This window comes from Festucalex cinctus, chromosome 5, assembly GCF_051991245.1.
Source record: "Festucalex cinctus isolate MCC-2025b chromosome 5, RoL_Fcin_1.0, whole genome shotgun sequence".
NCBI classification, from domain to species: Eukaryota; Metazoa; Chordata; class Actinopteri; order Syngnathiformes; family Syngnathidae; genus Festucalex; species Festucalex cinctus.
The window spans coordinates 16688103-16705347 of record NC_135415.1 but is presented as its reverse complement, the minus strand read 5'-3'; the positions used below and the strand labels follow the sequence as shown (position 1 = coordinate 16705347).

At 39.0% G+C, this 17245-nt stretch overlaps 1 protein-coding gene across 1 annotated transcript in view; it reads left to right on the top strand.

Moving 5' to 3' along the window:
* pebp4 (phosphatidylethanolamine binding protein 4) overlaps positions 1-17245 on the top strand; it is a 54053-nt gene that overhangs the window by 12985 nt on the left and 23823 nt on the right. Inside the window, exon 4 of the mRNA XM_077521463.1 lies at positions 7733-7831. Coding sequence (XP_077377589.1) covers positions 7733-7831 — 99 coding nt within the window. The remainder of the gene's footprint in view (positions 1-7732; positions 7832-17245) is intronic.

The window sequence follows — 17245 nt, the reverse complement described above, 5'->3', positions numbered from 1 at the left end:
CCCCGAAAGCTTCAATCACACTGTGAACCATTTTAATGTTGGGTATGGCTTCATAGCAGCTGTACTTGGAATGCACAAACAGGATGAATTTTAGAATTTATCAAAGTAGTATTTCCTACGACTTTAGAGTAAAGTGATACAACGTTCAAGATTTTTTTTTCTTTTTACAATGTCAATTTGTCATGAGTTACCCACGTGAGTACGAGCGATCAAAATGTATCATTGGAAATGGTGTGATTATGTTATTATTCTCAGTTAGATTCCTCTTGTACCGCTGCCTCCTCATAGCTCAATGCTGTGCTTGGCTAATATAGTGCGAGGGAGTCTATTATTTAGCTCTGTTGTTTTTGGCCCCACATGATGCCTTTTATATCAAAATGTGACTTTCCCTTGACCATGTGGCTACTCCAAAGTGTGGATTTATAAGCCACTTCACACTCCGCTCCTGTGTGGGAGGCAGGCTGAGTTTAAAAATAGGCAGGTTTGTAGGTAGTGAGCAAGCCGTGCCGCATGAGGCACTTAAGAGCATGCTGAGGTTTATTGGCGTTCTCTTTGCGTACAAGTTGTATCAATACTCGGGTCTAAATGTTAAGATGGCTTGTCTCTATCTTGACAATCATTTAGTTTAGTACACTACGTTGATGGTAAATTAGCACTATCTTCCAGTGCACAGAAAGGTGATTGGTTGCTTCTATTTCAAGCCAAGTAGAAAGCATTATTAAGCATTATCCTCCATTTAATCATACCTTTGTACTGATTTGCTCATGCTCCCTACCTACTTGGCTTGACAAAACTCTACTCACTTTTGTCAACACATCCTCAAAGCGAGGAATTGTAATGGTGAGCTGTGTTGTTCTGTGGCCCATTGCTGAGGTTTCCACCAACCATGGAGGCTTTCATGATACTGATGTCCAGAGGAAAAATGAAGTTTCCTAGCTTTTGAACATAAAAGATGGGATCAGGGCTGTTATTAATGAAAACGAGAGCAGTCTCACCTGTAAGGTGGCTGAGTGACCTCTTCCATCTCCTTTTCATCTTTTGCGTTTCAGGCCACATTTTTTGAGCGGGATTCAATTACTGCTGCCTGTTTGACCCGTTTGACCAGAACCACTAGGATTAACTCCATCCTGTGACCCTAACAGTAGTGCAGCAGTTAGCCTCCCTCCTCTGTCGCACAGCCTTTCGCTGGGGTACTGTCTCCAAAATGAGACTGTCTTGTATAGACAGAGAGCTGTGCTTTGAGGTGCAAGTGACCTGACTTACAAGTTTTTAAGATGCGAGCTTTCGTTCGACTGATTACTTTTTTTTTTTTTTTGGTCCAACGTGAGCAACAATTCCAGAAGTGGGGGCTTTTTTGGTGCTTAAAAGTTGTCAAGTGAGCCGAGTTCAGTGCCACCAGATTGGCCGATTGCGCTTCTGTACAACAAACAAGTTGTTTACTGCCAGTTGAAAGTGAAGTCAAACTAAGCATGAAAAAGACAATTATGCATGTGTTTAAAACAGCCACATAGTCACGACTCTGGCAAGATTCTGAAGTACCTGGTTAAGGCGAAGGGTAATGGGATATTTATAAGGTTTTAGGTGAATGAATGAGTATAAATTTCTACGTATTTGCACGCACGCACGCACGCAAACGCACACACGCAAACGCACGCACGCACGCAAACGCACGCACACATACACACACACAAAAAAAAAAAAAAAAAACAGCCACATAGTACATTTACATTAGTGCTCACAAACGATGCGAAATGCCATAAATGGGCAATCAAATAGTGTCTCTGTTTTATTTTAAACAATTGGATAGTGGACACAAAGTACGGTGGAGAAACTGATAATAAATACTACACAGGCATGCATCTACTCTTGATGCTATGTGAGAAATGCTTACTGCGGTTTAATGACAAGTTAACTGGCTCAACGACTATCCAAATGCCCGTATTATACTGCCCCCAGGTGGCCAAGGCACAGACATCAGAAGGAGCAGCACAAAGTCCATTGAACTAAAGCAAAAAATTTGATCAAAAACATTTAATTCTAATTCTATAATTACTGTTTTTTTTTTCCTTCAATACAATAAAGATATTTTCCTAGTTTTCGTATCTCAAGGAACCAATGTATTACATACTATAACAGTTATGATGCTTGAGTTTTGAATCCCGTCTCTGGCTTCATCTGTGGAGTTTGCATGTTCTCCTTATGCTAGTGTGTGTTTTTTTTCCTTGGTATTCCCGCTTCCTTCCACATATCCGGTTAAAAGAAGACTACATTTATACGACTTGTAAATGGTAGTTATTGCACCCTTCTTTGTTTTCAAGTATTATTTTTCCGTACAGAGAGATTGATCGTTCAGCCTTGCTCTAAAACTCATCAGATGCTTCTTAAGCCCTAGCGTTCTCTTAATCACAACACAGATACCTGTTAATTACCAAACAAGTTCAAATGTTTTTCAGACTTAAAGCGGGATTTCAGAGTGATGGCGTTTCCATGCTCTGGGTCGAACAGTGTGTGCATGGTTAACCATTTAATGAAACACCGCTGGGTCTGAAGTAGATGAGGAGGTAGGATAAAGCAACGGGTGTATTAATAGGCAACTACGTGGACGACACTGTTTGCTATCGGGTCAGGGATAAAGCGTGAACTTGTAAACTCACAAAGGGGCTTTCTCCATTCCTCCCCTCATCTAGCTACCTCACTATTGCCCTTCGTGGTGTCATCACTTAGCAGAGCTGGGCTCGATAGCATAGGCCGTTCTATGAGGGGAGCGATTAGACAACTCTCTGATTCTCATCCCCAGCAGAGTTCACTCAAAGGTAAGCCAGGAGTTTACATCCAGAGAGATACTGAACCCGCTCTTTGTTCTTATTTGTAGTTATATCAGTGGCATTGGGTGGGGTTTCCATGTTTTTAAATTATTACCGTTTCACAGTATAGGGTCTCGATTTGATTCATGTGTGAAGATTGGCTAAATGTAAACCAAACACAATGAGACTTCAGCTCAGTGGTCATCTAAAAGATTAACTCAAAGTGTGTCTTGTATGGAGCCCTCTGGTGCCAGGTTATGATAGATTTTTTGCTAATCTCTTTCCACAGTTTAGTCATCGTTTTGTCCTTTTGGTTGGGTATTCTTCCTATTTATTTCATCCATCCATTATTTATTTATTTATTTTTATTTAAAGAATTTATTTATTTTGATTCCACTACAAAAGGGTAGACGTGATGACGGTGGAAAAATTGAATGAGAACCATACCACCAGAAATTGAACTTACTGAGACAGGGTGGCAAAGGGTCTGGCTGCTTTCTGTAATCCTTCTTCCTCTACTTCCGAGCAAAATTTTGAGATATGAGCACTGTATGGTGGCAGTGAACTCTACTTGGCTCACTTCACAACAAGCAGCAGTTTAAGAGTGGATTATTCTTCAAAAAGTAGGCTTCATGCTGTTTATTGCTTCTCCCAGTTCACGTTTGCTTTCGACTAAACAAAACAAACAAACATCCATCCATCCATCCATTTTCTTGACCGCTTATTCCTCACAAGGGTCGCGGGGGCTGCTGGCGCCTATCTCAGCTGGCTCTGGGCAGTAGGCGGGGGACACCCTGGACTGGTTGCCAACCAATCGCAGGGCACACAGAAACGAACAACCATCCACACTCACAAGCACACCTAGGGACAATTCGGAGCGCCCAATCAACCTGCCATGCATGTCTTTGGAATGTGGGAGGAGACCGGAGTACCCGGAGAAGACCCACGCGGGCACGGGGAGAACATGCAAACTCCACCCAGGAAGGTCCGAGCCTGGACTCGAACCGGAGACCTCAGAACTGGGAAGCGGACGTGCTAACCACTCGACTACCGTGCCGCCTCAACAAAACAAACAGAATTACACATTTTGAACTTAAAACAACCTCATAGCTTTGCTTTAGTTAAGTGTTGTTTAGCTTAATGCTAACAAAAATAAAATGCAAAAAGTATCTGTATTGAAATTTTATGACCCAACGGATATTTGAAGGCACACAAGAAACAGATCAAATGTAACCTAATTTAATTAAAAAATAAATAAATAAAAGACTGATCCAATATATCGCTCAATTTGACCCAATAAATCATTGGGCCATTTTGTATTAAACAACCCCAATAATTGGGTGGGGTTTTTTTTTGTACAAAACAACGCAGAAAATAGATCAAATTGACCCAAGTGGATCAGTCCATTTTTTAACTCATAATGGGTTGTTTTGGAGCCAAGTCTTTTTAGACTGCAATTGGTGGACCATGTATCCTCTACTAAGAACAACTAATATTACTGTGGCTCACTGAACACTTTAAACCGGCTCCATAGCCGTATGTCTATTTTATGTTGGCCCCAGGTGGCCAAGGTGTGCGCACCAGAAGGAACAGGACCTTGTCTACTTAATTGGTACAAATATTGTGTCAAAAACAGTTTTAAATTCTTTACATTCTCTTTAATTATGTCATTATGGTATGCTTTTATAAAGTAAAATATTAGAGTGCTGTTTTCTGTTACAAAAAAAAAAAAGCAAACACCTTACAACTGGAATAGATTAGTGGCATTTACATTTGGTTCAGTGGGGGTAAGAACTTGAGATACGACCACTTTAAAGATTCCACTGTATTTCACAGTTGCACACCTTCAACCTCTCGGAAAAGCCTTAGAGGTTTTTATTTTATTTTATTTTTTATTTTTTTTTATTTTTTTGAGTGATTAGTTCCCCGCTTAAGAGTAAAGAATTTAATCAACCAAAGGCAAGCTTGATAATGGTGTATCCCGAAGGTGATTAATATGCTTTATTTGGTCATACACACAAATCCTCATCTTTCACGATGCAAGCTTCCTTATGCGGAAGCATAGCCTTCATGTTCTTAGACAAACTTTCGCCTGGAGGACAAGAGTCTTATGGGAGATGTTGTTTGTTTTATGTACAGTTTCTCCAACCCATAATGCAAAGCTTTTAGGCAACTAAGAGCCAGGCTAAGCCTAACGAGCTTTCGCATCACCAGGGTTAGAGAAGCCTTGTCAGTTGAGGGGTTTTTTTGTGTGTGTTTTTGTTTTTTTTTTGTTTTTCCAGCCAGCTGGTAACTGATGTGAACTGGAACCACACGGTGTGATACCAAGTTGCTGTTTTTGTTGGGAGGTTAATCACAAGAGGATGCACCCTCCAGGCTGAATTCAGGGCCTTTACATACCGCGTGTGTGACAATCAGTGGTACGTTAACCTTTATATAGAGCTCGATGGTGCTGAATAATGATGTTTAGTTAGCTGCCTGGTAGAAACCAAATAAGTTGAGCATAATAGAATTGTGGATTACAAATGTTGATTTTTCTCATTAGCAGCAATAATGACAGCTGATAAAGTAGAGTTCCATGATATTTTTTGAGTCTGCCCACCTACAGTATCCACCTCTTTGAATGCGCTCTGTTCAAACATATTTTGATACAACATTTAGTTGGTTTGAGTCCTGTTAAATTATTTCAGATGGCAAAGCATGCATCTGTTTTTCCCTGGAGTCTTTCACACATATCTGTGTGCAATTAATGTGGATTTTGACAGATGGAGAGAAAAAAATAATGTCCTCGTGTAAGAGAGAGAGAGAGAGAGAGAGAAGGGTACATGCCACAATGTGTGAAGTGCAAGCATGGAGGGATCCTCTCTTGTATTTTTGCTGCCCGTGCCAGATGGACCGGGCGGAATTCTAACAGGTAGAAATGCAACAGCCAAGTATGCCCAGAAAGCATCAGGAATTACAGTTTACAAAACAATGTAAACTGTTCTAAATTTGGCTTTCAGAAAATGTTGTCTCCATCCATGATAAATGTTCATGAAATATGCTATAAATGGCTATTTCTTTGAATGATAATTGTGACTGGGAGTCATGTTTAATTCAAAGTATGTGTTTATGAACACATCAGACTTGAAAATAAGTCCATTATCACAGTGTATTTGCCTGGTAGCAAACGTGTACAAATGAGGATTACAGAACTCGTGAGAAGGCAACAGGTCATGGTTGGTAAGCTGCCCGGGGGGGTCACTGATATAGAGTCACTTTTGACAGGCTGTGGAGGAGGCTCCATTGTTGCCGGTGTGTCTGCATGGTACCTGCAGGCACTATCACTGAGACTACAGTATTATCCTATTATTAGGCTTAGTTGTTTACGCTTATTACTGCTTGTCAGGTAGGCAGAGAATCCTTCTCAAAAATGAGCATCTAAAGAAAAATACATGACTGCTACTTGATCATAGGCTCGTACATTGGATTTGGATTATTTCTAAGAATGCCTTGATAGGACACAACAAACGGGAAATTTAATTTCTTGTTGACATAAACAGCCAAATACTTTTCAACCTAAAGTACTATGGAATATGAGAGTATTATAGAGAGAAACGGCTGCAACTAATGTATCTGTTTTGTAGCGGACGTGAACATAAAAAAAAAAAAAAAAAAAAAAACTATCATATGGTCTGGCAGATTTTGGGCGTAGGACCAGAGATGACAAATGTGCTCTCGCAATAATTCAATCTGTTCTCATAAGTCTGTAACTTTTAGGGACAGACAGAATGAAAATGTTCCGGCAATTAGGCCGCCAAGTCAGCGTCCAATAAGTGTGATCAAGTGTCAGTTTAGATGCTTCTTTTCTCACTTTATCTAATGACAGATTGAGGGGTATTAAGATAGTTGGTAAGTGGCAGGAAGTTAACTGTGATCATTTGAACGAGAGGATTTGGATTTTCTCAGTTTGGAATTGTCTGAATAGTTTTTGTTGCCAAGATGAGTGATGCCAGATTTGAGGATACAATGGAACCTCAAAGACTGAATGCCTCAAAAGTGGTACAATTTGGAGTTTCACCTCAAAAATATATCTTATTTATCGAGGGTATTAATGATGATAATAAAAGAAAATCAAGAGAAGTGTATGTTAACTAGGGATTGGCGAATACCGATACAGGTATGGGTTTCAATTTATCGGAAACTTGTGACAGCGGCCAATTCTGATACTTATGAGGCACCCTTTGTGGCAGTGCTACTGTCAGGAACTAAATGTCATGCATGGCTGACAATGTTTTTCATAGTGAACCGTATCCATGTCAGTCCTCTCATGTGCCTATTAAGATGCTGCTTCTTCCTGTATATAATGTATATGTATGTAAGGTTCATATATTAAGGCATATACTGTAGTGGTTTAATTAAAACTATTTGATATTATTTCAAAAAATATATATTTATCAAAATCTACTGATATGCTTACAGCTGAAAATTATCACAATGTGTCATCCAGCCCAATTTTCCAACTTGGTCATATTTGTCATATTTAAACGGTTAACAATTTGTATCGATTTGCACTTAAATGCATTTTAAACAGTAACTAAAACTCTGGAGGTTCTCAGTTTCATTTGCACGTTTTGGCATTTTTTTTTTTTTTTACAAATGCATCCTAAATGCAGAGTTAGTTCTATCAGAGTGACTGTTTTGCCTTTTGTTAGAAATAAACGAAAGGCCTTTCTTTAAAATGATCGCTTTGGAGTAATAATAAATTAATACACTGTACTTATCGCTGCCATTTTAACACCGGCCTGTGTGTTCACCCGTGAGATCAAGTCTATCAAACCACAACAGTTTTAACATTCTTACATGTCATGCAATTACAACAGTTAAAAAAAAAAAAAAAAAAAGTGTAATAATAATATGATGATGATATGGGGCTCTTGTGTTTGCAGGACAAATATTACATTCTGATGATGGTTGATCCGGACGCTCCAAGTCGCTCTTCACCAACACAACGTTACTGGAGGCACTGGCTCGTCACATACGTGAAGGTACTTTTATGCTGGGATACCCTGTTAAGTTCACTTTTCTCTTCTTGAATCAGATTGGGACTCTGTATTGACAAATGCTCAAAATCAAGTGAATCGTTCTGGGGTGCAAAAAAAAAATCGGGACATCCCTACTTTTAACTTCATGTGTTCAAATCACTTTTTCTTGTCTCGTGTTTTCATGCGGCGCCGGGGCCGAAAATTATGAATGGTCCCGAGGCCCAACTTGGTGAAAAGGGGGATGCCAAGTTGCAAAATGTAGATTTTCGGTATCATGCATCCGCCGCAATAAACGCCTGTGACAAAAGTGTGGGAGTAAGTCTTTCTAAATGGCTGTGAAGTTTGCAAGGGCCTGTCAGCAGCAATTTCCCTCTTGCTGCACACAGCCCGAGACGTGTCAATGCAGGCGTGTGAGACTGCGATTGAGGAAAGCAGCATGCGAGGCGCACACTCGTTCTCCCATAGAGCTCCTCCACTCCCTCAGCTCCCCCCCCTCCAGTGGAGAGATCTTGGCACAGTGTCCTCCCTTCATCTGTTCCCCCAGGCAGAGCTGCTCCCCCGATGATCCACACTTCTCCATATTTTACACCCCCAAAATGGGCACAGCTCCGATCCCCCTTTTCCTCTTCATATTTTGCTCCTTTTTATACATTCGTTTTTTTTTGTGTCTTCACATTCCAAATGCGTGTTAAGTTGCTGATTGCCTCAAATATTTGTAGATTTTTTTTTTTTTTTTTTTTTTTTAATCCTAAGAGAAACGGGAGATCAACTCCATAGATTAAGACTAGTGGTCTGAAAAGCAGACGCACAAAGACACTTATGCTGCTCCCATTTCGCTTCAGACGGCGTCACTCTACGCTAAATATATGCATCATTGATTCAAAAATCTAAAATGTAATGCATCTGGGATATGTATTTGTTGGGATTCCGTTTCAATAGTGTGCTTATGGTTTATAGAGCTGTGCGTATGCTTTATTTCGAGTCGGCAAATAACCTTGGCTCATTTATGAGAAAATATGCATGTCTACGAAGATGAAAATAAGCGTCACCTTTGCTATTAGTTTAACCATATGCAACTAAACAAAGGGCCCAGACAGACGAGCACAGCAGTCACTCGAACAATTCACTTCCATGTCACTTGTGTGGGTGTTGACCTGCGCTGCCCATGCGGGGCTTTGGCCAGTTTGACTGCATGCTTTTCTCGTGGTGACTGCTATTTGGTCAGGAAGGTTAATGAGCCTTTTGAGTGATGCCAACTCAGAGTGGGAGGTGTTTAATTGACCAGTGTCACTGTGTGACATGACACAACCTCAGGTTGGTCCTCCCCACCCAGTGTGCACTGGATTTCATCTCATGTCAAACTGACAGATCTCTGAATAAATCAGGCAAAGACAAATTTACAGTATTATGTAGGCTTTGTGCGATCAATATTTTAGAGCTGATTACTGATCAGCATTTAAAAAATAAAAATAAAAAAATAAAAAAAGTCACTGACATGATCAGAAGATGGACCAATCTATTTCAACAGCTTTTTTAAATGTTCTGTAATCATAAAATAGCCATTCCATTCAACGATTGGAAACGCTTTGGGGGAAAATTAACAAAACCCTAAAAATTCTCCCAAAGATGCTGAAAATATTCATTAAAAGTTGGTGGGTGGGGGGATTGAGAAAACCCAAAATCAAACAGGAAAAAAAAATATTTAAAAATATTGGGTGAGAATTGAGCACAAAAAATCACTGTGTATGATGAGAAACCATGGATTATTAACGATGGCAGAACACAACATCATCTCTGGAGTGAGCAATATTGTTTGCTGATCGATTGGCAAAATATGTAAAATATCTGCCGATCCAATCCAGCCAATTAGATCTGTGCACTGCCACACTCCTTTGTTACCTATAGTCTATATTCATTCATCAGTTCAAGGTCATGTGAGCTTGTGGTAGTTTGTAGACGTTGCCATAATTAATTGGTATTCTTTATCCATACCTACAGTTATGAAGGGTAAAGATTTTCATAATTCAGCCTGGTATGAATTGAGGTCAGGCTGGTCTGATCAAACAGGCCTTGTTAGAGGTAGCAGAACAAGGACAATGGGTTTACTTAATACTCACCTTGAATACAGCTACGGTACATTCAGTAGCTATCGCTTCACTTATTAAAGAGCGTTGAATATTTCTGTGCCAGAATTGACAGAATGGACAAACTCCTTTCAAGCACCAAGTTGCTCTTTGAGCTTTCACAGACGTTTTGCATGTGAGAGCTTGATGCAAAGATGAATTTGACCAAACATCAAAATGAAAGTAACAGCACATTTTTTTAATATAAAGATTAGGATATGCAATGAAACCTGTAATGTTGAAACCAATCTTCCAGGAGACTGATTGTTTGGATGTTAAAATATTTCTTCCCCCCCCCCCATCATCATAGAAATTGCAGTAATTCCATGGGCAAAACTGTCACCATCATTAAAAAACAAAAATAAAAAATGTCCCTGCTGATGTGCACTGCATGCACTGACCAGGGTTATTATAGTTTTGGAATTTTTCATCTGAGTTAGTTTTGATTTGTTTTTTAAATTTAGTTTTAATTAGTTATCAGGGTGGTTTTGTTAGTTTTCATTAGTATTAGTTATTTAATAAATGCTTTGTTCTAGTTAGTTTCAGTATTATTACTATTTTTTATTTTTTTTAAAATGTGTATTATTGCATGCAATATTTAAAAAACACCGTGGGAGCGACGTCATCTGAAGGTGCTTTTCTATTAGCTGCTGCTAGATGACATCACTTCTGTCCTTATTCCGGTTAATATAAAAATACATCTACTTAAAATCACATTTAAAATCATTCCCAAAGGCTAATGCATTAAATTAATTACCAATGACTAAAACGAAGGACATTTTTATTTCTATAATTATAGTTAGTTTTAGTTAGTTTTGTAAATGTAAATAAAATGTAGTCAGTGTTCGCTTTTTAAAAATAATTTTCGTTTTTATTTTATTTTATTACCGAAATTGTTTTTTTAATTTTAGTTTTAGTTAACTAAAATAACCATGGCACTGACATGTGAACAGAGCAGAGCTAGTTCATAAAAACTCAGTCTGCGATGCCAAATTAGTGATTTTTTTCACTATCTGGCAACTTTTCTGACCTTTCCTTAAAAAGAACAAAAAAAGAAAACAATTCATTCTAGGAAATGGTCAACATGAGCGGAATTATTTTTTTATTTTTATCAACAGGTGCAAACATTTGACCCGAAGTTGTTTCCAAACCGCAATATGTTGTACTGAACGCCTACATCACCCATCTACGGAAAGCCCAATGCCACAACAAAGGCTTGGTCACACCTTCTCACTTAATAGAGCGATAGACAATCGTCAGCGCCATTTCAAATGGGGTGTACACAGTTTTCCATCAATTACCTAAATAAGCAGCAACAGCTTGTATTGCTCTCTTAAGTGAAAATCCAGATTGTGAGCTTCTTCCCCCCTTCTCGCTGGCCTCCCAGACTCTAAATCAATGCAGATGTTCCGGCATGTCTCACAGCGATAATTACTCTAACAAGTAAATCATTAGTTTCGGAATAGACGCAGCTTATGCACACAAGCACTTGCTGTTACTTGTTCTTGTTAATACTCTCTCATGATCATTTCAGTGGCGTGTGAGTCAAAACTGATGCAATATGAACTGCGGTTCACTTAATGCTCTTTCCCCGCTCTGAGGTGTTCATTATCGCTGTCAAATCCTCTTTAAGAAGGATGTAGAGCCTGAGGTTTTCATGGATTTGAAGTTAGCATTAGGATAATTACTCAAATTTATGTGGGCTTTTTGCCCATTATTTTTTTCCTTCTTCAAAATAATTTCTTAAATTCATTAGTGCGCACATACACATAGATGTAAACTGACTTCTACCAGGCTAACGCTTTCTGGCTATTTGAAGACAGCTGGACATTTTCAAGCCGAAGCATGCTGTGCTCATTAATATGGCGCATGAGGGATATGCATGCTTTAACATGCATCTCTCTTGTATCGGCTCCCGAGGGAGCGACAGAGCCTGTGTTCTGCTGCTGGTCAGGCAAACAGTGAAGTATTGTGATTGTCTCAGACCAGCTGGCTTGGTGTTTTGTGAATTCTGAGGCCTGCAGAGATCATCTGCTCCACACCTCAAGATGTCCTTAAAATGCAAACTATTAGGCGTGTAACTTATTATTGCCATTTTATTCACTGTTTTGCACTGTGGACCACAAACCACATAGATCATTTAGACTAGTGATTTTACATCTTGCACGCTGCCCAGGACCTCCATAGTTGAACGCAATTCGTTTATTCAGTGATCCTGGAGGATTTCCAAGTTGCTCTAATTTCAAATATTTATTCCCATTGAGAAAAAAAATGGAAAATTAATTACTTTTCAACAATTTTTTAATCAAATGACATTACAATATCTTACAAAGGTCCGCTAGATTAATGCCATCAGAACAAAACTAGCATCAGTATTTCTAATCATAAACATTTAAACCATTAATTGTACACAAGTGGTAAAAATAATGTAGACAGACATAAATAAAGGCATACATTATTTATCCTCTGTGAAAAACCATTAATATCGCAGCTGAATTGAGACGGGGGTTCTGTGTTTCTTGGTCAAATCTACATATAGTGTGTCTGTGCAGCACACACCAAAATGAGCAGCACAAGACCCATTGAATGATTATGATGCACAAACTGTTTAGCTCTTTACATTCTATTAATTCTTTGCATTTTTTTGGGGGGGTGGGGTGTTGAAAAAGATAATGGCATTTCCATTCACTTCAATAGGGAATGATTATTAAAAGATACGGGCGTTTTGGCTTACAAGGAATGAATTAAAGCTACTCAATGCAGAATATTGAATATCAAATTACACTGCCACATTTGGGTGAAAAATTAAACGTTCACACTAATCTGCTAATTAGAAGATATTTGCGTTATAAATGGTCAAATAAAATGGCTATTGGAAAGATATTTTTGAGCAAATTCCTCCATAGGGCAGCTTTAAGGAAGGAATGAATTAAACTTGTAAGTCAAGGCAATGTTCGGAAACAAAAACTAATGAAAAGTCAAACTACTCACCTTTTTGAAGATGATTGACACTAGGGCTGGGTTTAAAACATTGCTATATCGATATCGTATCGATACACCTTTTCATATCCCAATATCGATACATAAAACCATGTATTGATATATCGACCCCCCGCCCTCGATTTTTGTCAATTTATTTACACAGCCTGTACTGTGGTTATAATTGATTTAAATTATTATTATTATTATTATTATTTATTTATTTTTATAAGGCCATGTTAAATAAAACAGATTAATGTAACTGCAATGGATTCAATTCCTAATGTAAATATTCATATTTTTCCTAATGCATTAAATTAGAGCAAGAAGTTTCTACTCTTTGCAGCATTGGTACCTTTGACTGTCTAAAATATGTGCTGCATTAATTCCTCAACTGAATCGAAAATCGTTGTGAACCATGAATCGAATCTAATCGGGCCCTTGTGAATCGAATTTAATCGATTCTGGAAATCTGAATCGATACCCAGCCCTACTTGACACACACATAATGGAATGCGCTACTGTAACCTAGTGGTATCTTAATCAGTGCATTTGCATAAGTGTTATTAAACTCAAGAAACTTCCCCTATGTCATAAAGTTACATTTTGTATCTATGGTCTCATCACACTTTGCCAGCTATACTCTAGCACCATTTTGTAGTTGAGTCACAACAAAAACAAAAAATAAGAGTCTGGCATAATGTCACACATCCATATTGTTTATTTTCATCAAAATGGCTTCACTTTTTGGTGTTTGTTTTCTATAGTCATTCCTGGGTTTGCATCTTGGCTTAGGCCATCATACAGTTGTGCTCATAAGTTTGTATAGACCTAGGATACGTAAACTTATTAGCACAACTGTATATGTACAACAGATAAATGTCACTTGATGACACAAAAATGCTATAAGTCGTCACTGAAATTCCACTTCAAAATGTCCACTTCAACCTCTGAAAATATCAAAATAATTGCCACAGTAATTTGGATTTTATGGGCATTAAGATTTTTTTTCTCATGTGAAATTTGTGAAGACTGGATGTCTGGATGAATAGTTTATTGGTTTTGGGAGATGGCTAACAGGAAAATAAAGGGTAGCCTATAGGCCTCTTCTGTTTCAACACAAAGAAAACTAAACAGTGAAACTTCTAAATATTACAATAATATTACAAATGAACATAACATCATTTTTACTTTACCATGTAATTATCCCTGAGTTTATTTGTGACAGACAGCAGCCCCCATATGGTAGCCAAAAAAAAAAAAAAACTTTCCAAAGGCTAGGGAAACCATTGTGGGAACAAAGAGCCAATGGTATTATTCATAATTAAACTCTTATTGTGTATTCTGCAGAATATTTCCATTTTTCGTTGCCGACACAACTACAACGCCCCCCCCTCCCCTTCACCACTTTGCACCTGGCGCTGGGAACATCTGTGTGGCGTCAGAGTGGTGCCTGGCTGTGCAGATTGGTGCAGGTAGAGGAGCACGTTGTAGCCCGGCTAATGATGAGAGTGTCTGCCCTCTCTCTGCGAGCAGACGCAAGCTGCTGCTTCACGCTACTCGTACGCCCAGGGAAACAGATTTCCAAACATATGCAGTGTGTTTTTAATCCAGTTGAGCACTTCATTTCCCGGCAAACACAAATAACCTTACGGGACATCCATATATTATGACAAGGGGGTGGGCGCGAAGGAATTGAACATATTTTTTTTTCCTTTTAATGTTTTTTTTTCCCCTCTTCCAAAGTTGCCAACCAATGTGTACTGTTTGCTTGTGTGTGTTTTCATAAACTTTGTTACACAGCGGTGCAACCTACATCCAGTAGTAGGAGCAACTTCAATCTAAGCTCCACTTGTTGTCATCCTTTTGTTTGAGCTGCAGGTGCTAATTGTGTTGTACTAGTCACAATGAATGTTGTTTAAAGCTGCACTTTGTAACAATTTGCCCCAAAATATCTTTACAATAACTTTTTTATTTGACCGTGTATGACTGAAACATGTCTCAATTAGTAGATTAACACCTTAGCTTCTCATAATGGGAACTTCTGCAAGCCTCTGGCCAATAGTTTTGGGGGATTCTGGTTCAAATTTCCCACCCTCTGTCTGCGAATGTGACGTCATATGCACATTTTGTACGTGAAAGGGGAAAATGTAGTTTCGTTTTCTGGCCACAGGTGGCATTAGCGATTCAAAGTTAAATTTTCAACGTTCAGTAGCAAAATTCTACACCAGTGTTCAAATGCCAGATTTTTGTGCTGCAAATAATTTAAGAAATCGTTTCAAAGCTTATTCCACCATTAATGTGACCTATAACTCTTTTCGAGTCATCCAGTTATTGGGCATCTGTTTGACTTTGATGGGAACAAAGACCTGTACCAATTTGTTGCTGCATTGCAGTTCCTTGAAATTCCATTCCGTGCTGTATGGTGGTAGTTGTTACACACCCAAAAATCAGAACATGTTGAATTATTGACTGATCTTGCGAGATTTGCTGCAGTAATATTTTCCACCAAAATTTTGGTCAGTTTCCCGATGACCTTCAGGACGTTCAAATGTAAAGGTTCCACCGCACCTCCCCTGGTTAACATCAACAACAATAGTGCCTAACACAGAAGCCCAGCTGGAGGTGCTTAACATCCGCTCATCGCACTCATCCTATTGTCAGCTGCAGCCAAACTAAATGTCAGAGGTGCTACTACATGAAGTTCATTATTCTCTCGCTCAGCCCTCCAATGCCTGATGAGGACACTGCGGCTGAACTGCATGGGGTGAAAAAAACAAAAACAAAAACGATGTTCTTCTATTATTGGTGAAAAATAAATCACTTCTTAACCAAAATAATAAACCGTTAATGCTGCTTGAATCTTAAACAAAGTCGTCCTTTAACAAAAACGGTCACAGATCGTCCTGAAACCGAAATGAGTAACATAGCAGCTGGATCTTCTCTGCCCCACCTAGAACTTGTCCCAAGCCCTTTTCAACACATATCAGCGCCTCTTTACACTTGCAGCTTAATAACAAACACGTTCCTCTCTAGTGTGGGCTGACGCTCTCACTGTTCTCCGCCACCTAAAGGGAGAATTACATAAGAATCCTCCCCTCAATTGTCCGCTCCATCCTCTGTCCACACACACAAATACTGTAGCTGATTAATCCTCTTGAATATCTCTGTAAGCTGACTGTTTTGGTTGATTGAAATGAGTAAGAAAATGTCTCTGTAGAAAAGGTGAGCAATGGTCTTTTGTCAAAAGCAATTAAGTGTAGCTTTGTATATTTTTCCTTATTCAAAATGCAATGGGGACAAAACATATGTGACAGATTGGCCAGCCACAACATTTTCCTTTGAGCCTCACACTCACTGTATTAAGTAGATGTAATACTGAAAACAAACATGTACATGCAGACAGCAAATGCAGAAAGTTTTTTTATTTTTTTTATTTATATATTTGGTGCACCTTGTATTGACATATTGAGATTGTGCAATTGCTCATAATGTTGTGGCTGGATATTTGGCGCCATATTTGTCTAAGGAGGAAGCCCTATTGTTTAGCTAGCTAAAATGTCTCTGCTTCGCATCCTGGTTCTATCCAGATGACTCCAAGAAAACATGGACAACCTTGAAAGCCCTCTTGGAACGCTTCTGTCACACTAGATAGATATATTTTTAGAGGGTGAGAGAGAAAAGAGCAGATTGGACTTGCTCCATGCAAATGCAGTTAAATGCCGGTCGCTCGGCACACATTGAGACACTTCTCTTAATATGAGCCCCTTTTCTTCACACCCACGACCATTGTGCATCAAATCCTTTTTTTTTTCCTGAAAAGATTTCCAGTCGCAGCAGCCGCAGACAATGTTCCCCCTCACAAGCTGTCGTCTTTGTCGTATGCCCCCCCCCCAAAAACCCCCCCACCCTACTTTTTTTTTTTTTTTCCCTGCTTGAGTCAAAAGCGTTATCTCTGGCAGTGGGCCCTGTATAGGATTTGGTGTTTGGTGCTTGTCAATCGCTGCTTACCTTTCCACTTGTAACCTGTCACGTTTTTTTTTTTTTTTTTTTTTAATTGATATGGATGGAAGGGTAGGAAAGTGAGCATGGGATCCAGAGGGGCGTATACAAGCACAAATGTCACAGTTAGTGGGGGGTCAGCTAGGCTATGGCTTCCACTTAGTTGTGTCTCTCAGAGAACGCTGAAGGGGAGTGAAACATGCTGATAAAAACAACTCACTAATAATTATGCACTCCTAGAATAGCCTTTATTTAAGTATATGGCATGCTTGCCAGTTAATAATTGTACACAAAAACAAAGACTTGACAAAGG